The following is a 27,111-nucleotide window of genomic DNA, read 5'->3' as shown; positions in this document are numbered from 1 at the left end:
TCTGTTTCTGTTCCATTTTTCTACATTCAAACCATCCATTATCAACACCGATTCATGTTGTTCTGCTTTTATCTAGCAGGTCCTGTAACTGCTTTATGAATGCACTCCTCTCTTCCCTATTGCAACCCTGCTATGGGACATAGGCTGAGATTATAAATACTCTTCTGTCATTAGGCTGGAGTCTGATTGCTATGAGTCTGTCAGTAATTCTGATGACCGCTCTCATTGCCTTCAGGAGGATTTCTCTCCCCACAATTCCTACACCATTTCTAGCCTGTCCTCCTTCTCAGTAGTATTCTCTGGATCCCAAGCCAAGTGCCCATTCCATCTTGTCTCTTGGGTACATAGGATGTCCACACTCGTCAGTACCATCATGCCATCCACTTTCAAACTCCATCTTGTCCTCGAACCTGCATTGAGTGCAGCAGTTCATAGTTCATTTGGCAGGTTGATTAGTTTTTACAGTCAAGGTTTTTCTCAACAGAGCTGTCCCAGGTAACCCAGGCTGGGCAACTGGACACAGGCCAGCCGGTAGCTTATTGACCCAGGGCTGCTGGGATTTATGGCACATACACCCGTCCCACCTTTAGTATGGGTCCCTGGCATAGCTTGGGGCCTCAACCTACTCATCACCAGTTGAATACCCTTTTCCGGTTTGGTAACATCAGTCAACATGACTGAATCACCTAAAGCCGCATTTTACACCAAGTGGCTAGCCTTACCATGGTACAAAGTCCATTAGACATGTTCTCCTATCCTGATGGATACTGCGCACCACAGTAGGCACCCAAAGCGGTTGGTCTATACAACTCATCCCCCTATAGAGCACTATGTAGAGTCCGTGCTGCTGCCCACAGCTCCATTGTTAAGTGAGTTTGAGATAGAAGCACTCAGCATGTTTTTTGGTAGTGGGAGGAATCACACAGAGATGCAGGGAGAACATGCAAACTCCTAACAGGCATTGACTGGAGGTCCGGATCAAACCACCTTCCTTGTGCATGGGAGGCAAGGATATTAACCATTATGCCGACAGGTTTGGAGAGTACTTCTCTTTGTTATTGGTAGTGTAAGTGACAAATTCATTTTCTTGATTTGTAGGATGGTGATAGTGGTGGAGGGGCATGAACCGGTAGGTTCTTTTATTAGGCATGAATATGTAGTTGGCATGGGGCATCACTACAAGCCCTAGTAGTGTGTGTGTGTGTGTGTGTGTGTGTGTGTGTGTGTGTGTGTGTGTGTGTGTGTGTGTGTGTGTGTGTGTGTGTGTGTGTGTGTGTGATCATCTACATAAATGCCAGATTCCAGTGGGTGGAGACGATGAAGTCAGCAAAAGGACCCGTCATGCAGAGGTCCTCTTGTAGATCAGCTGAAGCAGTAAGAAAGTATTTATTTTCAGGGTCCTAATTCATATTCACAGAAGTTGTGTTGAAAGATGGTTTATACCTATTGTAGTAAATATTTCTTTTAGTCCGGCATCAAGTGCAATCCTGGAGTTTGTATTTGAAAAGAGGATGCAGGGTATCTGTGGCTTTGCTTCAGTGAGAATTATGTTTTCATTAAACAGAATTTGGCTGGCTAATGAAAGCCAGCCAGCCACAACTCCATTTTTGCACATGGGGCTGGGTATAACTTCAGCAGTGAGAGACATTTAGAGCCAATATTGCATTCCCATTTATCAAACCATGGTGATCTTTAAAATAACTCTTCATGTTCTTCATTCCACATTGCTGCAGTCCTAACACTTGGGTAGTCCGCTGTCCCAGTCGGCCCGAATACCAAAGTATATGGCTGACGTTGGTCAAGGCGCATTAGTCTGACGTCAGGACGTCAGGGTACAAATGCGCATGACCGACGTCATATCCTCAGTCTTTTTTGCCGCATGGTCCGATGCAGAAGCAGTTTTGCGAGTGCAGGTTGGCGTTCTGAAATTTTCTGAAGTCGGAGTTTCAGACCGAATCAAAGTTGGCTAAGTACCCCGTTGGGGAATATTTTGTTTTTTCTTGCCTCAGTATTTTACCGGATGTCAGAAAAAGTGAATAACTGTATTTCTTGTGGGAAACAGATACCTCATAGGGATTACCATACCTTGTGTATACCTTGTTTAGGGCCTGAGCACGACGTTGTTGGATGCCGCTCTTGTGCTAGATTTAACAAACGCACTATTAAGAGAAGGTTAGACTGTGCCAGGTTAGTTTTGGGAAGCGTTGTAATTATAAAATGCCGTCGGATGCTCCGGCGCCTCGGCCAAAAGCGCAAGGACAAAGCAGCAAAGCCTAGATTGGAAGAACAGTCAGTCCCGGACGCCGGTTTTAGAACGCTCAGTGGAGCCGGAGGTTCTGCCAGGAGTTTCTTTGTAGTCTCAGGGAGAGACTTTACTGTTACAGGATGTGTCCTCTCAGGAGGTAGGCCAGGCTGAAGGGGCTTCTCAGGTGGCTGTTCTTCCCTCTCTTCCTAAGGTGGTTAGAGCCTCCCTTCTGTTTCCAAGGCTTCTTTGAGAGGCAGGCCAGGTTTAACTTCAGTGGGGGTTTCTCCTAGCTCTTCAGGATCTTTGCCTAAGAAACATATGCTTAAAATGGCAGAAGATTTGATTACTATGATTAGAGGTTCTATGCCCCCTCCTGATAAGAGGCCTAGGGTGGAACCTGAGTTTGAGAGTTTTGAGCAGTGTTCGGAGGCTTCTGAGTCTTCGGCTGAAGACTTACAGGAGTATCCTCCTTATTCTGATTCTGATGTGGATGATTCTACTCCTTCAGCTTCTCCTCCTGAGGATTTTTCATTTTCAGAGACTCTTCATTCCATGAGGGAGCATTTTAAATGGGAAGGTCAAGATTTCTCTGATTCCAGGAAGAGGCTTAGGGAATTTTTGTTTTTGCCCCAGCATAGGCCTTTAGCTATACCTCCTGTTCTGAATGTGGTGGAAGATGTTTTTGCAGAGGCTTCCCTGAACCCTGATTCTTTGCCTCCTGCCCCAGTTAAACCAGATAGGTACTATAGGGTGCCTGAAGCTCATAAGTATCTTTTAAGAGTCCTAGGGCAGACCCGAAACTGTCTCTCAGGGGCCTAAAGGTGTTAAGGCTTCTGTTGTTAAAAATCCTGTTCCTCCTGATAAAGAGGCAAGGGCTTTGGATAGATGGGGAAAGAAAGTGTATACTTCTTCCACTTTAGCCATGAGGGCTTGAATTGCCAGTTTCACATGTTAAAATATCAAAATTATCTCCTTTCACAATTGAAGTCTAAGGTGGATGCTCTGGCGGAAGGTATTGAGTGTAAAGAGTTGCAGGATTTAGTTCATGTGTCTGAACAGGTGGGTAAGCATTCCTTGCAATGTGGTTTTGATGCTGTGCAGGCCTCCTCGAGGGTGGCTGCCACTGGTTCTGTTCTTCATAGGCACGCCTGGTTGAGGGATCAGAATTTAGCTGAGCATGTTAAGACAAGGATTTTGGATGCTCCATTACAGTCTGACGTGTTGTTTGGTTCGCCTGTGGAAGCAGTTTTAAAGAAAATGGAGGACAAGGCTAAGTCTATGCAGACTGTTAAAGATTTTTTGCAGGTGCAGCCTCCGAAGTTTAGTAGAAATTGGCCTACTAAGGGATGGACATATCCTGCTTATGATTCCCAGTCTAGGGGTAGGTCTAGACGTGGTAGGGGCAGAGCTCAAGGTTCTTTTAGGCCTAGAACAGGGAGTTCACCTGCTCAGTCTTCTGGTGAGGGCAGGGGTCAGTCCTTTCAGAACAGACCCAATGACCTGCCTTTCAGCTGCCAGTACATTCTCGTCTGGCAGCACCTTTGGGAGGAAGGCTGGCTCTTTTCAAAGAAAATTGGGATTTAATTACCCAAGACAGATGGGTATTGGGCATCATTCACCACGGTTACAGGTTTTATTTCCATACCTTGCCTCCTTTCAAAGGCATGCCAGACATTCCTCCTCTACAAAGAAAAGAGGCTCACAAGCAAATTTCTCTGTTACTCCAAATAGGGGCCATTCAGCCGGTTCCTGTGCCAGAAAGGGGCCTAGGATTTTATTCTCGCCTGTTCCTAGTACCAAAGAAGGGGAACACGTGGAGACCAATTTTGGATTTATCTATCCTCAACACTTATCTGGACATTCCCAAGTTCAAAATGTTGACGTTACAACAGCTTTTACCTCTGCTGGGCAAAGATCACTGGATGGTAACTTTAGATCTCAAGGAGGCTTACCTTCATGTGCCTATCAGACTAAGTTGCAGGAAGTATCTGCGTTTCGAGCTGGGAATTCCCATTATCAGTTCTCTGCATTGCCCTTTGGCTTATTTACTGCCCAGAGTATTCACAAAGGTTCTGGCTCCAGTGATAGCTTACTTCAGGCTAAAAGGAATACAAATCTATCCTTACTTGGACGACTGCCTGATTCTGGCTCAAGAAAAGGAAGACCTTTACAGCATTTGGAATATGTGATAGCAGTGCTAAGATGCCTAGGGTATTCTGTGAATGAAATAAAGTCCAGTCTAGTACCCTCTCAAGACATGTGCTTTCTGGGTGTGAGACTGAATACAGCAGCCCAGATGGCCTTTTTAACCCCGGACAAACAAAAGAATCTTTCCATTTACTTCCATCAACTATCTCTTCAGTCCGGCCTGACTGCAAGGACAGTCCTTCAAGCCTTAGGGTTCATGGCATCTTGTATTCTGGTGCTTCCCAATGCCAAACTGCATATGAGGAAGCTGCAATGGTATCTCAAAAATGTATGGACACAGCACTGCCAGGATTTGGACACTGTCATTCAAATAATACCTTGCATTCAACAGGAATTTTTGTGGTGGGCTCAGGAATGTCACCTAAACAAGGGACTCTCTGTGACCGGCCAGAGGCGAGTCAGATTCTAACGACAGATGCCTCAGACATTGCTTGGGGAGCTCATCTAAATGGAAAGTGGATACAAGACAAGTGGCCTGCCAGACTACAGCATCTACATATCAACATGAAGGAGATGTTAGCAGTCCAGTTTGCATTAATGGCTTTCAAGGAGTTACTTCTTCCAGGGCAGGTGTTGATTCTAACAGACAACACAACTGTCATGTGGTACATCAACAAACAAGGGGAACACATTCTTACCCGTTATGCAGGCAAGCAATGATTTTATGGGAGACTGCGCTCAGCTTGCAACTAACTCTTCAGGCAAGGTTTCTGCCGAGCACAGAACTCCTTAGCAGATGTGTTAAGCAGACAAATCATGGATCCCCACGAGTGGAAACTGGATCTTCATGTATTTCGAAATTGACAGTGTCATGGGGAACTCCAGACATAGATCTGTTCGCTTCTCCACTAAACCACCAGCTGCCAAAGTTTTGCACAAAGAGGTTTCATCACACAGCTTGGAAAGTGGATGCTCTTTCTTTCAGTTGGAAAAATCTTCATGTGTATGCCTTTCCACCTCTACCTCTTCTCCCAAAGGTGCTCCTAAAGGTCAGACAAGACAAGCCAAGGATGATTTTAATAGCTCCAGATTGGCCTCGGCAACACTGGTACCCATTACTGAGGAGTCTGGTAAGGAAGCCTCCATGGCCTTTACCTTGATTCCACACCTGTTGTCTCAGAGGGACGGTCATCTGCTCAATGTCAAGCTTCACTCTCTTCATCTAACAGCCTGGCATATTCTGTTTTGAAACACAGCAGGTCTCAACTTCCTCAACAAGTTTTAAATGTGATTATGGAAGCCAGAAGACCTAGTACAAGGAAAGTGTACGCAGAAAAATGGAAGAGATTTTATTTTGGAGTGCAGCAAAGAATTTGGAGATTTCTGAGCCTAATTTGAGTGTGGCTCTTCAATATCTTACTGAGTTATTGGACAAAGGTTTGTCTTTCTCTTCCATTAAGATTCATGCTGCAGCAATTTCAGCTCACTATGATTGTGACCCACCATTGTTTTCGCATCCCTTGTTCAAGCAATTTCTTAGAGGGGCAAAGAATATAAGACCCCCACGTAGAGCTCCTACTCCTGCTTGGGATCTCAGTTTTGTGTTGGAGAAACTTACTCTACAACCTTTTGAGCCTGCGGCTACTGCTGAATTGAAATACTTGTCATGGAAGACTGCTTTATTGTTGGCCATTACTTCTGCTAGAAGGGTTTCTGAATTGCAGGCCCTTATGGCGGTAGAGCCTTTTTTGATTTTCCATAAGGATAGGGTATCCTTCCTTTATGCCTAAGGTGGTTTCTAGTGTGGCTTTAAACCAAACTATTCATTTGCCTACTTTCTATGCAGATCCCCAAAATAAGGGGAAAAGATTTTGCACACTTTAGATGTACACAGGCAGTTGCGTTATTATTTAAGCAGGACTAAGGATTTTAGGCAGTCTCAGCAGTTGTTTGTTTCTTTTGCTTTGAGTTCTCAGGGCAAGCCTGTGTCAAAACAAACTATTTCTAAGTGGATTGGGTTTTGCATTGCATTTTGTTATTCCCATCATGGCAAGGAGATTCCAGCTGGGATTAGGCCTCATTCCACTAGGGCTACTGCCACTTCAACAGCATTTCTAAGGGGTGGCAACTAAGGATATTTTGGAGGCAGCTACTTGGAGTTCAGTGCATACTTTCTCTAAGCATTACCACCTTCCTCTCTACTCTAAATCTAGGGCTGGTTTTGCCACAGCTATTTTGCAAGGCATGTTGACAGCTCCTGCTTCTTTATGATTTGCCAGCCTCCCTTACCTCTGCTTTGGGATTCTACCCAAGTGTTAGGACTGCAGCAATGTGGAATGAAGAACATAGTACAGTTTTGTACCTACCATAAATGTAGATGTTCGAGGATCCACATTGCTGCAGTCCAATTTACCCTCCCTCCTTCCCCTCTGTGTTTAGGGGTGGTTGTGTGGGTGAGGTTATACTCTTGTAATTTTGTATATATTGTACATATTTTTGGTGCAGGAGTGTTTGGTGTTTTTTGGTTTTGGCCTTATCTTTTTAGGGTCTTCTGACATCTGGGGCAAGAAAAGACTGAGGATATGACGTCGGTCATGCGCATTTGTACCCTGACGTCCTGACGTCAGACTAATGCGCCTTGACCGACGTCAGCCATATACTTTGGTATTCGGGCCGACTGGGACAGCGGACTACCCAAGTGTTAGGACTGCAGCAATGTGGATCCTCGAACATCTACATTTATGGTAGGTACAAAACTATACTTTCTGAGTAATTGATTCCTTGTGCCTGAAAATATGGTCAGTTGCCTGAATGTTCTCTGAGATTTGATAACTTGCATTGTATTTTAAAAAATCCAGGTCTTGCCGAATGTTTTTCTTGGTTTTTGCATGTGTAAATGTGAAATGTGTTTGAGAATATTTTTTTAACCAATGTTCTTTTGTTTTCTTTCAGCTGTGGAGGATATCTACAAAGACAGAGCACCAGTTAACAACTTAAAGGCAATCTATTTCATCACTCCAGAAGAAAAGGTTTGTCTTCCGTCATGGAAAGTATAATCTTCCGTAAATTGTTTAAGATTATGCAGTGTAGATGTAGAGGAAGCCATTCTGTGCATTGTGGAAAAGTGCACCAGTGATTTGTTTATAACATAGTTTACTCTTCTCAAGAATATTAAGAACTTAATTTTAACTTCAATAATACGAAAAAAAATTGTTTTGATTTCAGTCTGTGGATGGACTTATCAGCGATTTTAAAAAGGGCTGTCACAAGTACAAAGCTGCTTATCTTTACTTCACTGACTGTAAGTACATACTATTTTCATATTCATAACACTAGAAATTTGCTGATTATGATAAAGGGGCTAAAAGTGCATGTTTTATTTATTACTGATCATTCTTCAGAGGAACTATTGACTTTTTTAGCTGTGCTTGCTCTTTGTACTTAAATGCCTGTATCGCAATAGTGGTTTCATATGTTTTTGTGAAGATTTCAGGGAATGTTACTGATATAATTGGCTATAAAATACCCTTGAAGTCCGTTTCTGCTCAAGGCAATGGAGTAGTTGCTTCTTGAATTAAAAAAAAATCACTGCAGTTGCTTTTTGAAGGCTATTGGCTTTAGTCTGCTGATCCCTAGACTAGACCACATAATACCATTGTAAGTCAGTAGTTCTGCACAAAATACATCAGTAAACAGGAAAGCTAAAATTTAAATACTAAAATTCATATGCTTGGCACTTAACGAAGTTCATTATTTATCTTCATTCTCAAAACCAACTGGCTACCAGTTTATAAAGGAGCTGTTTTCCATCTTTCCATCTTAAGGTAGAAAGAAGCTACACAATTCTTATTGTCCCCCGCTTAGATCTTCAGTTTCAATCAACTGCTTAGATTTTTTTTTTAGGTCATAAAAATCATGCAGCTTGTTGCTCTCTCCAGTATAGAATAGAGAACTTTCTCAAAAGCAGCCCCCAACACTTAGAACTCATTTCCAACTTAATTAAAGAAATAAACAACTTCTCTGTTTCAGATAAACAAGTCCCTTGTGCTCAGTGAAATAACACAATCTTCAAGAATGATGGTTAAATGTCTCAGTTCTTTTCAACATGCTAGTAGTTAGTATAAACCACGTGTAAGTGTGCAATAAGCACTGATTATGTCCTACAGTTATGGATGTAACCTTGTAATGCCATTATATAAAAGTAATCTTTTGTCAATAATATATCTTGTGTACACACAGTCTTTAATCAGTATGTTTTATATTATCTTAAAAAGTGTGCTCTGATTACTTTTTTGGGGTTAAATTGATAACTGATTATGATGTACATCTTTCCTTTGTGTAAGTCAAGTTTGTTCCAAAAATGTAATATTTCTTGTATGTTGTATTGATACTTTATGGCATGGGCCAAAACTGAAAAGTGTCTTTGGACAAACTCAGCTGCCTGGTTAAGAAACTGAAAAATAAAATCAATAAACAAATAGCTGCAGTCAAATACTTGCATAACTATCTACGTTACTGTCAGACAATTACATGGCCTTCCAGTGAGGCTAATCAGTGATCATCGAACAGTGGTTGCGTAATTGCCATTTGATTTCACATGCCGCCTTCTTCAAAAAGACTACTACTGTCTGTGCACACTTCTGTCTATGAAAAAAGTGAAATGTGCAGTAACTGCAACATTATATTTCAGTTTGCTGCTGTCAACCCATACAGTGCTATCTCACAAACCATATCAGTTGATTATTTAACAGGAATCGTGTAATTGCTATTTGCAGTGGGGAAGGCACTTTGTGTGGAATCAAACAAATGTAGCCAGCTTCTGTGTACATCTGTAGTCCTTTGATTGTAATGATGGTGAAAGAAATAATGACCACAGTAATGTATTTCATCTTGTTGCTGGACATGTGTGCCTGTCCCAGAAGTTGTATTGGTGAACATTTAAGAGTGATCTTGCAAATGACCTGTGGTTTCACACGCAACCTGTTTCCTTATCCTCCCAAAGATAGATACTTTCTGTCTACTCTCTCTCTGATGTTTGGCCTGATTTAAAGTGAAATAATGAATGGCCGTAGTAATGTATTTCATCATGTGGCTCTCAGGCATTGCCCCCACCCCAGACAGACTATATTTGTGATCATTTAGCTGTGGTTAATGAACTATTGATGATCATCATTCTCCCTGCTTCAGTAGCATATGGGTTGTATCCTGTCAAGGATAAAGCAACTGGACATCTTCCCAAGGCTTTCATCCCGTACCACACTGTCAGTCTGGCTGCTTATAGGCTGACGTCATTTTGGAGGGAGCTGTATAAACATCCTGAGTGACTAAAAATCTTCAGAACTATCGTGCTGCCTCCAGGAATAACAGCCGAGAGTATTCTCATGAAACATGAACCGGCTGCAGGATTAATTTCCTGCAGATAATTCCCCATTTAGGAACCCTTCCACACAGAAAATATTTTTACATTTTTTTTTTTACATATTTCCTGTTTTCTGAAAAATATTGGCAATTTTCTTAATATCAGAAGTTTTGTCAGAAACTGCTAATTTACAACATGGCTTATAGAATACTGGTGCTGTTTTTGTGCGAAAAAAATGTACTGCTGAAATGTTAAACTGGCATAGAAGGATTTAAAGCCTGGGAATTATTTTATGTACTTAAACCACTGTTTGAGTGTTTTGGTATTAGTATACTACTTGCCTGCATTATTTTGCTGCTTGTCATTTTGCTTGAATGTGTTGCACTTCACACAAGTGTATTTCAGGGCTAGAAGTGCATTTTATATTTCAGGGCTAGAAATGCAATTTGTGTGGTGCTTGAATGTGACATTTTTTCTTCGTGTTTTGTTTTCTGTCAGTAAAGTTTCTGGGAAGTTGTCAGGATTTTAGTGTACTGCGTGTGCTTTTACTTGTGAATTTTTAGAGGAACTGTCTAGGGAAGCATATGTGTGCTGCTTGTGAACACCTGTCGGACTACTTAAATCCTAACTGACTCTTCCCAGCAGCACTTATTGGCAATTGGGCATAATCCCTGGCTACAGCATGGATACCTTTCCTGGTCTTACTGTGCTCCTTCCTCCAATGTACCAATAAAGAAAAAAAAAAAAACAGTCGACACATGAGCCTTTGCCCCATAGTGAAGGCTCAGCATGTGCCTCAGCCAGTGGTAGATGACTCTGCAGTGGCCACTGCTGGTTCATCAGACCACTTACCATTTTCATCCAATGCTTCTGTTGTAGCCTTTCTAGCCATGGATCAGGAGTCAAACATATCCACTTCAGCTGATTGTATCTGATGTGGGCATGGGGCAACATTCCATTTTTAGGTACTGGAGATACCCCAAGAGGATCTCCCAGTGCTGGCCGGTGAAATAGACCTTTGCCGAGGATGAAATGGATAAACTTTCTGTCCTCACCCAACAATGTGTCTAGGAAAAAGAATCGGAAAATAAATCGTTGTGATGGTTTCTTTTCCTAATAAATTGCCTTAGTACCTTAGCCAGGAGTTTGTGGGTTTCAGTCCTGGATGTTGGTGCCTCATTTTATTCCTCTACTCATAGGGATGAGGATGTTTCTTTAGTCCTTGGACCAGAAACAGGATAGTATCACCTGAGAGACCCATAGCCCAAGACGCTGATTCTTTGGACAGTAAGTCTGAATTTGAACATTTGGAGACTTTCTCCATTTCTGAGACCGCCTCCAGACTGAAGCATGTATTTGATTGGAACAGGTGGATGCCCCCCTGGGTTGGGCAGATGTGATTTATTAGAACAAGAAGCCCCGCATACTGCACCATTTCATCTATTTTGACAGCCTTGGAGGATGCTTTTAGTGCTGCTTGCAATGCTCCTGATTCTTGACTGTTTGTACCCAGAAAGAAAGGCAGATAAATTGTATAAAATCTGTCTAGGTAATACATTTCCTTTTTCTCATCTTAGAGCAGACAGCTGCTATATCTGCCACCAGCCCCCAGGCTAGTTTCTGGGGATAAAGAAGGGTAGACGTCTTGACAGACTAGATAAGAGACATTTTTTTTTTCTTCCTGTAGTTTAGCCTTCAGAATTCTGAATTACTAGGTTTACATGTAGAAATATGCCTATAGTTTGAAAGAATTCGCTGCTTCCCAGCCTCCTGAAGGGAAATCTTATTTGAAACAGATTGTGGCTAATTTGTAAGTGTTTAAAACATGCCTTAAAAAAATGTGTGTGATTGTGTTGTTATTGTTTCTAGGGTTTCTTCTTCTGCCACATTCTTGAGAGACCTTTTCTCGGTAGGTAACTTTCAGCTGACAAAGTCAGAAATCCTGAACTTGCCTTTAGACAAAAGGTTTTATTTGGTCCCTATGCTATGTAGGCGCTCAAACAATGGGATGAGAGAGGTAAAGTAATGCAAGGATTTATCAGTTCTCCAAGTTCTTTCTGAAACCTTCTGCTCCTTTTAAAAGTGACAAGCAAGCAAGCAGTGCTTCCTGCTAACAGATAATCACCTTCTGTCATCTCTTCATAGTTGTCTAATGAAAATTCCAAAAAGAAAACTTTTTTTTTTCCAAAAAAAAAAAAAGGGGTGGGGGTGAAATCAGGTGCCCTCTGACTGTCCCAGAATCCAGGTCACCCCCTCCCTTTTCTCAAAGACTAACTCTCTAAAGTGCTCGATTTTGACAGCTGATTGTGTCAAACAAACAGATTTTGAAGGTGATTTTAGGTGGGCTACAAGAGGAAATTACTAGAAGAGCCCTCTTCTTTCTGGGAATCCCTCATCTGCTCAGTCAGACAGATCTGTTTCCTCCAGTGCTCTGACTCTTTAGAGACAGGAGTCATACAATATGTTCCTGTAGGTCAAATAGAAACTGGCTTTTACTCCAGGATGTTTATGGCTTCAAAAAAGGTGCACGCTTGGAAGACCAACTTTGGATCTTTCTTTTCTCAGTTTTTGTAAATATTCCAGGGGTCAAGATGTTGACACTTCTACTCCCAGATCAGAGCTTTATGGTGATTCTTACCATCACATTACAAGAATCCTCTAGAGATTTCTAATGTTTGGTATGTCTGGGTCACTTTATCGGTTCTCTGCAATTCCCTTTGGGTTCGGTTCTCTGCAATTCCTTTGGGCTCTCCACTAATCAAGAGGGCTTACAGTACATCTAGCCCCAGTAGTGGCCCACTGCAGATTGCAGGGCACCACACTTTTTTTCTTATGTGAATGACTTGCTTATTTGTGCCAGAGTCCTTAACAAAGGCATCATCCCTCTTAAAGCAGCTTGGATTCCAGATAATTGTGCAAAAAGTTTTCCCTTACTCTGTCACACGGGATTGTGTTTGTAGTTTACCTAGTAGACAGTGTGCGTCAAAAGAAATTCCTTCTGCAGGAGAAGGTGGATATGAAGTTTCCGTGGATTTCTCACTGCAGTGTCAAGCTACAGCCAGAAAATTCAATCAGGATATTAGGCATGATGACTTTTCTAATCTTCTCGATTCCTTTGCGAGTTTACTCATGAAAAGGATTCAGCGACACCTTAAAAATATGAGAGCCCAACGTTCTCATCTCCTGGAGTTTGATTCCAATGTTGAGTTTTATCAAGACAGAATGGTATTGTATAAGGATTGGATGGCTCACAGTCCAGGTGTCCCTTTGGCTCACAGTCCAGGTGTCCCTTTTTTCCACCAACCCCAACACATTCTGTAATGACCATTTCCTCAAATTTTGCTTGGAGAGTAGTTTTAATGGGGGGCAAAAGTACAAGAACTGTGGGACAAGTCAGACATAAAGTACATCACTGTAAAAGAAATGTTATTAATGATTCATGCTATAAAGTTTCTGCATTATCTCTGGGACCCAGGTCCCTTACAGATCATGGCAAACACCATGGTAACATGGTGCTTAAACAGGGAGAGTACCAGGTCATTCCTGCTGTGCCAGCTGGCAGTGTTGGCTTAGGAGTTAGTTCTACAATGATCCTTAACTCTTTAAGCTTCTTGTATACTGTCAGAGCAGAACACAGTGTCCGAGAAGCTAAGGAGATCCTGGGCAGACCCTCACAAGTGGAAACTCAATGTAGAGATCTACTAATATTTGATCCAGATGTGGGGAACATCTCAAGATCTGTCCACCTCCTTTCAAAATAGACAACTAGACAGATTCTGTTACAGGACCCCCCCCGGAAGCAGGCCTGGAAAACAGATACTTCATTTCCCCTGGTGGGGATGTTCCTTTATGCATTTCTACCCTTTCTGATTACTTCCAAAGTAATTCTGAAGATTCTGAAAAACTCACTAAAAACAGTATGACGACTCCCTTCTGGCCAGGCAAAATTGGTTCTCTCTCCTTGTGGAACTGGACAGGGGCAATTAGCACAAGCTTCCTCACAGACTGGATCTACTCACACAGGGCAAGGGAAGTTTGATATACCCAGATATCAAATGACTGCAACTGACTAACCAGATGATTCAGTTTTGAAACCTTTAGGCACCTCTGTCATGAGGGCGCATGCAGCTGGTACTGAAGGATGCAAGAAGACTTCTGCTACAAATCATATATTGCCAAGTGGAAGAGATTTTCTAGTTGGTGCTTAGCCAAAAAAAAAAAAATAACAGGATCATTCAAGGATTCTGTACCACTGTTGCTTAAACATTTGTGTGCTACTGTCTTCTAGCCTGTCTTATGCTTCTATAAAGGTACATGTTACAGCCATGTATGCAAATGGATCCCCTCTTCTGTTTATTGTTAAACAGTTTCTAAAAAGAGTTTTGCACTTGAGACTTCCTGTTAGACAGGCTTCTTGGGATCTCAACTTTGTGTTAGAAAAGCTGACTGTCACCCTGTGAATCTGCCTGTCAAGCTGACATAAGGTTTGTGACCTGTAAAACTGTTACTGCCATGACATCCGCAAGAAGTGTATCATGCAGTCTCTCGTTTTCCCTTGAGATAGGGTTACTAAGTGAGCAAATTCCTTTCTTATGCCCAGGGTGGATTTCAGAGTTCATGTTGAATTGAGACATCATTCTGTTTTTAGCCAGAACCAAAAACAAGAAGAAAAGATTCTACTCCCATTGGTTGTGCATAGGCAACTCTTGTACTGTCCTGACAGAACTAAGTACTTTAGGAACACTAACCAGCTCTGTTTCTTATTCTGAGACTAGGAAAGGTCAACCCATTTCTAAACTATTTCTAGATAGTTGCCCACTACTATTTTTTTGTTATTCACACATTGGAAGTCTGTTACGGGCAATGTTAAGGCACATTCTACTAGAGCATTAGTTTCTACAGTGGCATACTGGAAGAGGGTGAACTCTAGAAGTACTCTAGAAGCAGCAGTTTGGTACTTCATCCATGCATTTACAAAGCACTACAAGCTAGGTTCCATTCCAGGTTCAGAACTAGTTTTGCTAGGATCAGTCTTTAGGAGCTTCTGGAGCCTTATCCTTCCTCCTCCCAGGTTGGATAAACTATGATGGTCTACCCATGGGCTACTGCAGCAATTGAGTGATTAATATAGTAGAGCTGTGTAAGTTGCATTTAACTGTAACCGTAAATGTTCAAATTATTCACTGCTGCAGTAGCTGCACCTATCCACCATCTACCTTCTTGTACATTTTTTTTTTGTGTGTGTATATTTTATTTTTGTATGTACATATACCCATGTGTATACTTGTTGGTTCAAATTATGTGTAATACACACTTTTTTTTTTTTTTTTTTTTTTTGGTCATTGTTCAGGATGAGCTCCCCATTTTCTTTACAGGGACAGGAATTATTAGTCGCTGTCTGTTTGTATAGTGCCCTCCAAAATTGGTTCTTATTATTATAAGGAGCCAGAATGACAATGTGGGAGGGGATAAAAACCTTTTTGGAAGCTGTCTGGTTGCTGTATCCTTGGCAGGGTACAACCTATAGGCTATTACAGCAGTAAAGATTTTGAACATCTACTGCAGTTTTACGTACAACTCACATAATACTTTTGCTTTCACACACAGCTTATGTCAGAAATGGTGGCACTTTCTGCATACACTTTTAATATTTGATTGCAAGCAAGAGTGAAAGAGTAATATTCGTAATGTATTTCAAGTTGTTGCTCACATTCATATTCCCCAATCCTAGCTGCCATAGGAAGAAAAGTAAAGGAAGGAAAAATAACTAATTACTGCTGTGGGCACTGTGTATGAACATAACTATCCACAGAGATATATCTGGTATCTTACAAATTTTTGTCAAATTAAACTTGCCTGCAAGGGAAAAAAATCCTCCGTGAAGATCAAAGCATACAAAGTCTCTGTTGGTGGACAAAAGCACTATAAATAAAAGCAGAGTTAATCCAGTCAATATTCAAGTTTATATCTTCACAGAAGAAGAATTAGCATCTAACATTTTGGATTTTTTTTTTTTTATTACTGTTGCTTTCGAATTATACATTTTAAGAGTTTTTAGTGTTCATCTTTCTCAAATATTAGGGAAGTGAAGGGAGTCTGCTGTTTTAATGCTGGGGGCAACTATTTCCTCTCATCTCTGCTGTGGTTTATTCTTGTTTGTCCTGTAACTCATTCTTAGTGTACACAGGACTCTTGGATGTGAGGCATTATGTGAGCCATTGGTGATTTTTGACCTTTTATCTAAATAATAGATGAACTGAGAGCAGTTGCTAAGGGCAGCCAGTCTAAGTATGTACCACAGATAATAACATGACTTGAAGTGGGAAGCCATGTCCTGTTATTTTGTTTCTTAGAAACCATGTTAATGAATAGCATGATTTGCTTCCAAGTTGTTATTCTTGTTTGTTTTAATGGGAACCACTACAGTAATTATTTTGTTAGAATAACTTTATTTTGTTTACCAGAGCAGACTGTGGATCTGTTGGACCTTTTTTCAGGTTCAACACAGGAATATAAACACTAAAAAATACTGGAAAAAGAAATTTTACAGATAGTGTGCCATAAGGCTAAACTAAAGCTGAAAGATGAAATACACAGGTATCCAGTAATTACAATAACGATACAGTAGCAGAGTAATCTTCTAGTAAAATCAGTAGGAAACCTGATATAGTGTGAACAGTTAGAGATTCAGATGTGAGACTGAGCATGTACAGCATTCACCTTGTCAGTTTTAGTGGTAGGAATGAATTTGATAAATGTGTTTAATAGCAACAGATGAATGAAGGAATGGGAAAAGTAGGGTGAAAGATAAAGTTGCAGTAGATATGCAGGAAAGCAGTGGAGCTGTGGGATGTGTTTAAAAAAATAAAAGGTGAGGGGTTAGTAGGTAGGGCTCATTTTGAAATTTTTATAGTAGTATGTCAAGAGAGGTCAGTAATATGACATGTGGATAGTATGTCAAAAGTGGCCAGTAGTAACGTGGGTAGTTCCTAATACTGGTATTTTGGAAACTTATACATTTTGCTTATTTGAAGAGGAAGATTTTTGAATTTAATGTTTAAAGTTTTGGAAGGTGTTAATTGTTTTTAGTTTTGTGGGGTTTACCATATTTTTAGAGCAAGGAATGGGAAGGGTTGACTGGAAGAGTGAAGTCTGCTTTGCAGGGTTTGAAGGTTGAGTTAGAAAAAGTATGGGATCTAAGGTGGTAGGAGGTGATCCTTGTGGTTAGCCTGTTTGCAGAGGAATGGAATGAGTTGAGATTGAGGTTTGTATATTAGAGGAGCAAGTAATAGACTACTGGACGATGTTTTGTTTTGCTAAGGTGGTGTTTTCTTAAACAGGGAGATGAATATGTAGATGTTACAGATAGCAAAGAGGTAAGCTGTTTTTTTTTTTTTTGTTAAGGCATTACCTGTAATAGGGAGACCTAGTCTAACTAAGTGGAAGTATTCCTTTCCTTACAACAGCTGTGGTTTGGAGGGGGGAGAAAGTAGGGTATTTTTGTGGCCAAGAAGACTAATGTGTTTACTTTGATTCTAGTAACCTGTATGTGGTGGTGAAAGATTCATGTAACTAGATGCCTGGTGACCTGTATGTGATGATGAACGTTGAGAGGTTCGTGTATTTTGTGTACTGTCAATATTGTTTCAAAACTAATGATGAGTAAACCAGCTGTGTTTATACCATTTTGAGGTCAGAAAACTACAGTGTGTGTGTTTGAGAGAGTTTAACCATTCCAAGAGGGTATAAAGGTCTTTTTTTATAAATTGTGGGGTGTGTGTGCAAGACTTAATTGCAAGTATAAAGAGAAATTAGATGGAGTGATCAGCTGGTAGATTGTTAATAAATACAGGAGAATGTGGAAGAGAGCTTAGCCTTGTGGAATGCTTTTACATAGTGGGGATGAATGGGATATTGCGGAACCTACTTGGACTGCAAAGTTTGTTATCAAGGAAGGATTTAAGCTAATTTATAGCCAAGGGGCCACATCCTTTCACCCAGGAGTGAACTTATTAGAAAAGAATGATAAAAAAATATCAAAAACATTTGAGATTGATGCAGAGGGAAGTCGGTAAGCTTGCCTTTATTCTTGTTATCTGTACGTGTGCGGAGAGTGGACATGGTGCTTCTCCTGTCCAGAGACTGTGGTGCTCTGACAAAATTTCATACGTTTGCAGGTAGACATGGTGCTCCTCCCATCCAGGAAAGGCTGTAGCAGCTGGTTTTATATTAGCTTTTCAAGACTATCCTTAACTGTTGGGAAGATATAAATGGGAGCGAAGATTTTGATAAGAGGACAGATCAGGAAGTCTTGGCTAAAGGCTTTACAATGACAGCTTTCCGAGCTGGTGGCATGATTCCCTTAATGAGATGGAGGCTATATTGCCTGATAATGTGTTGAGCCTGTATCCTTCTAATGGGACACCTAGTGATTTTTTTTCAGGAGAGGTGTAATGGCTTTGAAGTAAAAATGGGTGGGGGTGAATCTAAGGGGATACCAGTAGTGGGTGTAACATCTGCTAGATGAGGGGGGTTCAAGATTTGCATAGATTGTGTGCTATTTGATAGAGAGAGAAACTCTAATGTGAAGATAAGCTGATACAACCTTGTTTGGAGGAGCTCTAGACATATTCTTCCTGTAATACCATTTACTAGAACTTCTGTTGTGGAGATAGTTTTGGTGTTGTAAAGGAATGTGGGTTTGTACTACTGGTAATATGTTTCTTAGGCTATATCTGCAAATGTTGTGATGGTGGTGGGGCAGTCTTTCCGTTGATGCCAAGTTGAGTTCTAAGTTTGTCAAGTTTTAGTTTTTTTGCGAGCATAATGTTTGAGGTGGGGGCTTGAAAAGTCTGGTAATTTTGGGAAGTAATTGTCCTTGTAGTAATCTGGGCAGGTGGGGGAGGGAGTTGCATATTGAATTTAGTGTAAATGTGAGTAGTTGTCTTTTATGATTATATATATTTTTGTAATTGTTTTGACCAGCTCGAGCAAGGTGTGCTTTCCAGTTTTAAAGTTGGATCTGAAAAAAACTTTGACCTCTGTATATGATTGAAAGGAATATCTTTTCTATTGCTAGGTCATTAGCAAGAGTATTGGAGTAGACAAGCTTGGCAGGAGCCCCTGCTTGCTTGTCTTGTGCTACATTATCCCATTACAGATGTTCATTCCCACTGCTGCAGGCTATTTGGTTATTTCCTGAATAGCATGCAACAGCTGGCCTAATTCAAAAGCTCTGGATTAGTTAGCACCAATTAGATAAACAGCAGCCAAGAAGGAAGGGACATCAAATTTTTTTTGATGCCTCACCAGAAGCAAATAAGCTTATCAGTGGCAGTAATTTGTCTGCAGTTTCATTTAAGGCATATAATTCCTCTTTGGGGAACCTTCCACACAGAATTTGTTCTTTCTGAGATTAGAAAATAGTTATACATTTTTTTTTAACTTTTGACAAAAGTGCCATTTTTTTAGTTCAAGAAACCCAGTATTTAAGTAATGATAGTTTGTCAAGAACCTCCTTTCCTGCTTTAAAGGCATATTTCTTTCCTTGGCAGTTTTGTGCTAAATGTGTACTGCTTTTCCAACTTTTGAGTTTAGGTGTTCATGTTTTACTTAAAATAAGCATTAAAACTGTAGAAGATGTTCATCATGCTACACTGCTGCAGTCATTACACTTGAGTTATCCTGCCGTCAGGCGGTTCCCCAGTTGGCCTGAGTTCCAAAGTCTTGGTCCGGCGTTGGTTGCTGTCACCTCTTCCCTGACGTCAGTGCGACAGGGGTATGTAAGATGCAGCCGACGCTATTTTCTTCAGTCTTTCTTGCTGCGCGGTGCCCGAAGCAAAAGCAGTTCGCAAGTGCGGGTCGGCCGACTCCTGAGATTTTCATTCCGAATCCAGAACCAAAGTCTTCTACAAAGCTAAGTACCCTGTTGGGGAAACTTTTTCTTGCCTCAGACCGAAGTCAGTAAAAGTTAATAACTGTATTTCTTGTGGGAAGCAAATACCTCATAAGGATTTCCATTCCTATTGTATCCCATGCCTAGGCCCAGACCACGAGGCCACTGGTTGTCGGTTTTGTGCTAGGTTTAACAAGCGCACTATTAAACGTCGGTTTGATATTGCCAGACATTATTTTAGCAGAAAATTCAATTACACCATGCCGTCGGAACTTCCGATGACTGGAATACATAAAAAGCGCAAAGACAAGGACAGGCATCCGAGGCCCAAAACTGACAATGAGGCCTCTTCTAGGCCGGTTGCCATTTTCTCCGGTTTTCAGCGAGGTGCCTTCACAGCCCCTGACGACCGCTTCCACAGAACCACAGACTGCCTCCGACTCCCTAGTGGAGCTTGTTGGGCCTTCGGACGCACAAGTCTTTCAGCCTACTGAAACTAACCCTTCAGAGGGAACCGAAGTAGCTGAGCAATCCACAGCTTCAGAGGGTGTCTTCAGACCTACCCAGTTAACCATTAAACCCTCTGCTAAGTCTAAGCCCCCCCTTAAAACACAGAAACAGATGCAGCATTCTCCAGGACAGGCCTCCATGCCTAAGGAACAAATGCTCAAGATGGCCGAATACCTAATCACCCTGATCAGGGGGTCCCATCCCCTCCTGATAAAAGGCCCAGACAGGATGCAGAATATGAATCTTCTGACCAGGTGTCCATTTCTTCAGATTCATCCTCAGACCTAGGATATTCTTTACCCCCTTATGAGGATTCTGATGCTGAGGAATCAATTCCATCAGCCTCTCCACCTGAGGGCTACTCCTTTGGGGAGACCTTACATACCATGAGGGAGCATTTCCATTGGGAAGGCCAGGATTACTCAGAATCCAAGAAAAGGCTCGGAGACTTCCTTTTATTACCTCAACACAGACCCCTTGCTATTCCGCCAGTGTTAGATATTGTGGATGATGTGTATACTGAATCCAGCTTAAATCCTGACTCCTTACCTCCAGCCCCAGTTAAACCTGATAGATACTACAGAGTCCCTGACTCTCATAAATTTCTGTATAAAAGCCTTGTTGCTGACCCTGAAACTATTTCTCAGGGACCCAAAGGGATTAAGGCCTCATCAGCAAAAAACCCAGTACCCTCTGACAGAGATTCCAAAGCATTAGACAGATGGGGAAAGAAAGTATATACGTCTGCAACTTTAGCAATGAGAGCTTTAAATTGCCAGTTTTACATGCTAAAATATCAGTAATTTTTGATGTCTCAGTTGAAACAAAAGATGCTTCCAGATTCAGATCCTCCTAATTTCAAAGAGATGCAGGATTTATTGCATGCAGCTGAACAAGTGGGAAAACATTCTTTGCAATGTGGTTTTGATTCCTTAGAGGCCTCCTGTAGAGCAGCAGTTACAGGCTCTGTCATTAGAAGACATGCTTGGTTAAAAGAACATACGTTACCAGATCATGTTAAGGCAAAATTATTGGATGCACCTTTGCATCGTGATGTGTTTGGAGTTAAGACAGAGGAGGCATTAAAGAAGATGGAGGATAAGGCAAAATCTATGCAAACGGTGAAGGATTTCTTACAGGTTCAGCCACCTCGTTTTAGCAGAAATTGGCCAACAAAGAATTGTTCCTTTCCAGTCAGACAGACCTCAAAGGGGCAAATACAGACGTCCAAGAGGTAGAGGTCAAACACAAGGCCCTTACAAGCCTAGACAATGGGGTACACCAGGCCAGAAAGAAGGGGAAGACAGGCCCCAACCATATAAAAAGCAGCCTCAATGACTTCCCACTACAGCTGCCAAACGGCTCTCTCTTGGCAGCCCCCTTAGGAGGAAAACTGGCACTTTTCTATCACAATTGGCATTGCATCACCAAAGACAAATGGGTTCTCAACATTGTATCTCAAGGTTACAGGTTCCACTTTCACACTCTGCCAAGGTTAAAAGGAACGCCAAATCTGCCACCAAATCAATGGGCAGAGGCTCAAAAACAAATTACAGCAGTCATGGACATGACAGCTATTCAAAAGGTACCACCCACAGGAGTAAGGACAAGGATTTTACTCTACTCTTTCTGGTTCCCAGAAAGGACAAAGCCTGGAGACCCATTCTGGATCTTTCTACTCTAAACCCTTACCTGGATGTTCCGAAATTCAAAATGTTGACACTACAGCAGCTTCTTCCCATGCTGGGTAAGAAAGCTTGGCTCGTGACTTTGGACCTCAAGGAGGCACACTGTCCCTATCAGACAAAATTCCAGAAGATGCCTCAGATTCATAGCTGGTTCAATGCGCTATCAATTCTCTGCACTGCCCTTTGGCTTATCTACTGTGCTCAGGGTCTTCACAAAGTGCCTAGCACCAGTAATTGCATTTTGCAGACAAAAAGGAATTCAAATTTATCCATACCTGGACAACTGCCTGATTCAAGCAGAGAGCAAGGACATTCTTCTAAAGCATCTGGCGTTCGTAAAAAAGTTATTAAGTTGCCTGGGGTACACAGTAAACGAAAAGAAATCAAAACTAGTGCCCTCACAAGCGATAATATTCCTGGGTGCCAGCTTGAACACAACGGCCCAGATGGCTTATCTCACGCCAGACAAGCAAGGACAACTGACTCAATACTTTCAATTGATGGCAACAAAGACCCAACTCCCTGCAAGAAAAATTCTGCAGGCCTTGGGCTGCATGGCATCTTGCATACTACTAGTTCCATATGCCAGACTGCATATGAGGAAACTACAATGGTACCTAAAGAGTGTATGGTCTCAACACTGTCAAAGTTTGGAAACAGTTATACTACTAATTCCTTGCCTTCAACAGGAGTTTCGATGGTGGGCTGAAGCTTTTCACCTCAACAAGGGACAGCCTTTTACTCAACCCACAGCCAGGCAAACACTGACAACAGATGCATCGGATTATGCCTGGGGAGCACACATGGCAGGAAAATGTATTCAGGGCGAGTGGCCCGCAGAGCAAGGGCATATTCACATCCATCAAAAAGAGATGCTAGCAGTGCAAAATGCCCTTCTAGCTTTCAAGAACCTGCTGCATCCAGGACAACTACTACTAAAGACAGACACCACCACAGTAATGTGGTACATAAGCAAGGGGGCACACACTCCTTACCCTCTCTGCAGCAAGCCATGACCTTGTGGAACACAGCTCTAGACTACATCTGCAAGCACAATTCCTGCCAGGAAAGAAAAACGCACTGGCAGACGACCTAAGCAGAAACATCATGGATCCCCACGAATGGGAATTGAATCCACAAATATTCAGAATGATGATACAAAAATGGTGGTGCCCGGACATAGATCTGTTTGCATCCCCAACGAACTGCCTTCTACAGAAGTTCTGCACAAGGAGTTACCATCCACAAGCATGGAAAGTGGATGCCGTCTCATTCAGCTGGAAAAACCTGCAAGTATACGCTTTCCCACCTTTACCTCTCCTTCCAAAGGTACTAATAAAAGCCAGGCAAGAAGAGCCAAAGATGATCCCGATTGCACCAGACTGGCCACGCCAGCACTGGTACCCAATCTTAAAGAACTTAGCACAAGAAGCACCCTGGATTTTGCCTCAAGTCCCACATTTGCTGACACAGCGCAACAATCACATACTTCACAGCCAGCTAAAGACCTTAAACCTAGCTGCATGGAAAATTCCCTAGTCAAGCAAGCAATGCCTCTCTCCAAAGTTATTATGGATGTCATTCTGGAGGACAGAAGGCCTAGTACCAGGAAAGCCTATTCGGATAAATGGAAGAGATTCTGTGCTTGGAACCAGGCACACAGCCTTGACCCTCTTGCCCCAAACATTCCTCGGATACTTCAATATTTAACTGAGATGCTGGACAAGGGCCTCTCCTTCTCATCCATCAAGATCCACGCCTCTGCCATTTCTGCTCATTACAACACGGATCCACCAATTTTCTCTAATCCTTTGCTCAAACAGTACCTCAGAGGGGCTAAAAACATAAGACCGCCCCGTAGAGCACCTACTCCAACTTGGGACCTCAACTTTGTTTTGGAAAAATTAACTCTACCTCCTTTTGAGCCAGCTAACCCAGCAGAATTAAAATATATCTCTTGGAAAACTGCTCTGCTACTGGCAGTAACATCAGCACAAAGAGTTTCAGAATTACAGGCACTAATGGCAGTGGAACCTTTCCTCATTTTCCACCAGGACAGTGTGTCTTTAAGAACTAACCCTACGTTTATGCCAAAGGTGGTTTCAAGTGTGGCTCTAAACCAAACTATTCACTTGCCAACTTTTTACCCAAAACCACAGAACAAAGGGGTGGGACTACTACATTCTTTGGACATTCACAGACAGTTGGACAAGACCAAAGCTTTTAGAAAATCTGAGCAATTATTGGTAGCATATGCTGCAGGAGCACAGGGAAAAGCCATTTCAAAACAGACTATTTCAAAATGGATAGGACATTGCATACGCTTCTGCTATATACACCATGGGAAACCTGTACCTAGCAGCATTAGATCTCACTCCACCAGGGCAACAGCCACTTCAACTGCCTACCTCAGAGGAGTACCTACCAAGGATATTTTGGAAGCAGCAACATGGAGTTCTGTGCATACCTTCACCAAGCATTACTATTTGCCTTTATACTCCAAATCTAGAGCTGGCTTCACCACTGCTGTGCTACAGGGCCTTATAGCCACTCCTAATGCCTTATAGAACCAGCCACCCTACCTCAGCTTTGGGATTCCACCCAAGTGTAATGACTGCAGCAGTGTAACACAATGAACATAGTACAGTTTTGTACCTACCATAAATGTAGATGTTCGAGTGTAGACACTGCTGCAGTCCAGGTTACCCTCCCTCCTTCCCCTCTTACTTGCTGTTACGTACCTAGGTCTTCTACCCTTTACTACCTGTGGGGAGTATTTGCTGGTAACTGAAAATTGTTGTTTGCTTTTCTTTTTTATACTTTACTAGCAATTTGAATTGCCTACCTACTTGGGGGCACCTGACATCTGGGGCAAGAAAAACTGAAGAAAATGGCGTCGGCTGCATTTTGTATACCCCTGTTGCACTGACGTCCGGGAGGAGGCGACAGCAACCGACGCTGGACCAAGACTTTGGAACTCAGGCCGACTTAGGAACCGCCTGACAGCAGGATAATCCAAGTGTAATGACTGCAGCAATGTTTACACTCTAACATCTACATTTATGGTAGGTACAAAACTGTACTTTTTGTAGTGATTATGTACTTTGTGACAACTTACCCGAGTGTTTCAACAGTAGAGACCAGTTGCCATAATGGTTTGTCTTTGCCTCCTATGCACAAGGTACAATCCTGAGCTCGGGTGAATGCCTGTATGGAGTTTGCATGCTCTCCCTGTGCTCATGTGGAGTTTCTCCCACTTCCCAAAAGATGCTGAATGCTTCTATCTCAAAGCCATACAAAAATGAGTTGAGTTGTGAGCAGCAGCACAGACTCTATTGTGCCCTGTAGTGGGAAGAGTTGTATAGTCCAACCGCTTTGGACATCTACTGTGGTGCACAGTATCCTCAAAATAGGAGATCATAGTTCACAGACAGCATGCCGTGGTGGGGCTAGGCACTGGATGGTGTGAAATGTGGCTCTAGGTGACTTTATTTATGATGACTAAAGTTGCCCAATAGGCATAGTTATCTGCTGGTGATGTGGATTGAGGACCTGACTACACTGACCTACAGGGTGTGTATATGCCCATATTGGTTAGTGTGTAGTAATCAGTGTCCAGTTACCCAGCTTAGATTACACTGGAGTACCTCTGTTGAGTGAAAGCTTGATGTAAAAAACAACATGCCAAACATGAGCTAAGAATTGCTGCACTTAATGTAGGTTCACTCATAGGACAGAGCTTGGAAGTGTTAGATATCCTAAGTATCCAGGAGACTTGTCTTGGGCAACAGAGTCTACTTGTCAAGGACAGGACAGGCTAGAAATGATGTGGGAATTGTGGAGAGGAAAAGGCTTCAATGGACAATGAGGGATGTCCTCAGAATTAGTGCCAGACTCTTAGCAGTCAGACTCCAGTGTAATGATAGAGCAGTACTCATAATTTTAGCCCGTGCCCCACAGCAGTGTTAAGATAGAAAGGAAAAGAGTGCATTTTGCAGGACCTACTAGATAAAGCAGGACAATATGAATTGGTGGTCTTGATAATAGGTGACCTAAATGCACATATCTGGACTGACAGACATCAGGGTATGAGGGCTGCATGAGTCTACATGGGTGGGGCAACTAGAATAAAAAAGGAGAGGCCACTCTATACTTCGGTCTGGCAAATGGCTTAATAAACCAATACATGGTGCAGTAAAAAAGACAGTCATACGATCACATAAGAGTGGCCAACATGCAACTCTGGTACAGACTTCCTCCTAGTAAACAAAAGGGCACTGAGGTGGAATCGGTGACTGCAAGGTCATCCCCAGGGAAATGGTCTGAGGAAAAAATAAACAGAAAAGACAGATCAGGTTAAGGAGGAGTACTGATCAGCTAAGAAAGGAGTTGCAATAGCAAAGAGCAAGACATCAGAGGCACTCTGACAGCATCTGTAAAGAGACTCTCTAGATGGCACAAAGAAACTATATCTGGTTGAAAAGCAAAGACAGAAAGATAAAGGTGATAATCTGGCACCCTTCATAAGGGATGCCAGCAACAGCACATTAAAGCCAATTAGAAGGAGTATTTCCAGCAGCTTCTGAATTAAGAAAACCCCACAGAAGCTGTACTGCCCGAGTTACAGCCTATGATGAAAGAACAGGAGGAACCCCCCCCCCATTTTCCTTACTACTGTTTGTACTACTACTGTGAAGTCAGAAAAAGCAGCAGGCTCCGGTCACAGCAGATTTATTTATTTTTATTTTATTTAACATTTGTTTATCAGGAAAGTCCAACTTGGAATGAAGCCAGTTTTCAGGAGAGGCCCGGGAAGAAACGCTCCAGACGCATGTTTTTGTAACATCGGAGGAAGCCAGAGCACCCAGTGAAAACCCACGCGAACATAGGACGGACATGCAGGCAACACACAGAAGGCATACCAGCTGAGAATCGAACCGGAGAACCTCTTGCTGTGAGGTGACAATGCAACCATTGCAGTACTGCACCATCCAGATATGATAAAGATGCTGGGTGAGATGGGGAGAAATGGCTCTTGAGAGTACTCCTAGCCGTAGCAGTATGGAGAGAGAGGCATATCCCAGACAACTGGAGAATAAGCATACTAGTACCAGTGTTCAAGAAAAAAAAAAGGACATTCATAATGGTGGGCAGTATAGAGGTATAAAACAACAGTCACACTGCAAGAAAGTTTTGGAACGGATGATAAATTAATACTCGTAGTAGAAGGTAATATGGGAGATTAGCAGGATTCAGCACAGCAAAC

General features: G+C 42.1%; 1 protein-coding gene across 1 annotated transcript in view; it reads left to right on the top strand.

The window, feature by feature from the left end:
* STXBP3 (syntaxin binding protein 3) overlaps positions 1–27,111 on the top strand; it is a 758,101-nt gene that overhangs the window by 50,988 nt on the left and 680,002 nt on the right. The window contains exons 4-6 of the mRNA XM_044086884.1: positions 7,346–7,422; positions 7,619–7,694; positions 7,887–7,943. Coding sequence (XP_043942819.1) covers positions 7,346–7,422; positions 7,619–7,694; positions 7,887–7,943 — 210 coding nt within the window. The remainder of the gene's footprint in view (positions 1–7,345; positions 7,423–7,618; positions 7,695–7,886; positions 7,944–27,111) is intronic.

This window comes from Protopterus annectens, chromosome 10.part0 (assembly GCF_019279795.1).
Source record: "Protopterus annectens isolate FY-2018-M chromosome 10.part0, PAN1.0, whole genome shotgun sequence".
NCBI classification, from domain to species: domain Eukaryota; kingdom Metazoa; phylum Chordata; order Ceratodontiformes; family Protopteridae; genus Protopterus; species Protopterus annectens.
This window is presented reverse-complemented; position numbering and strand designations above follow the sequence as displayed.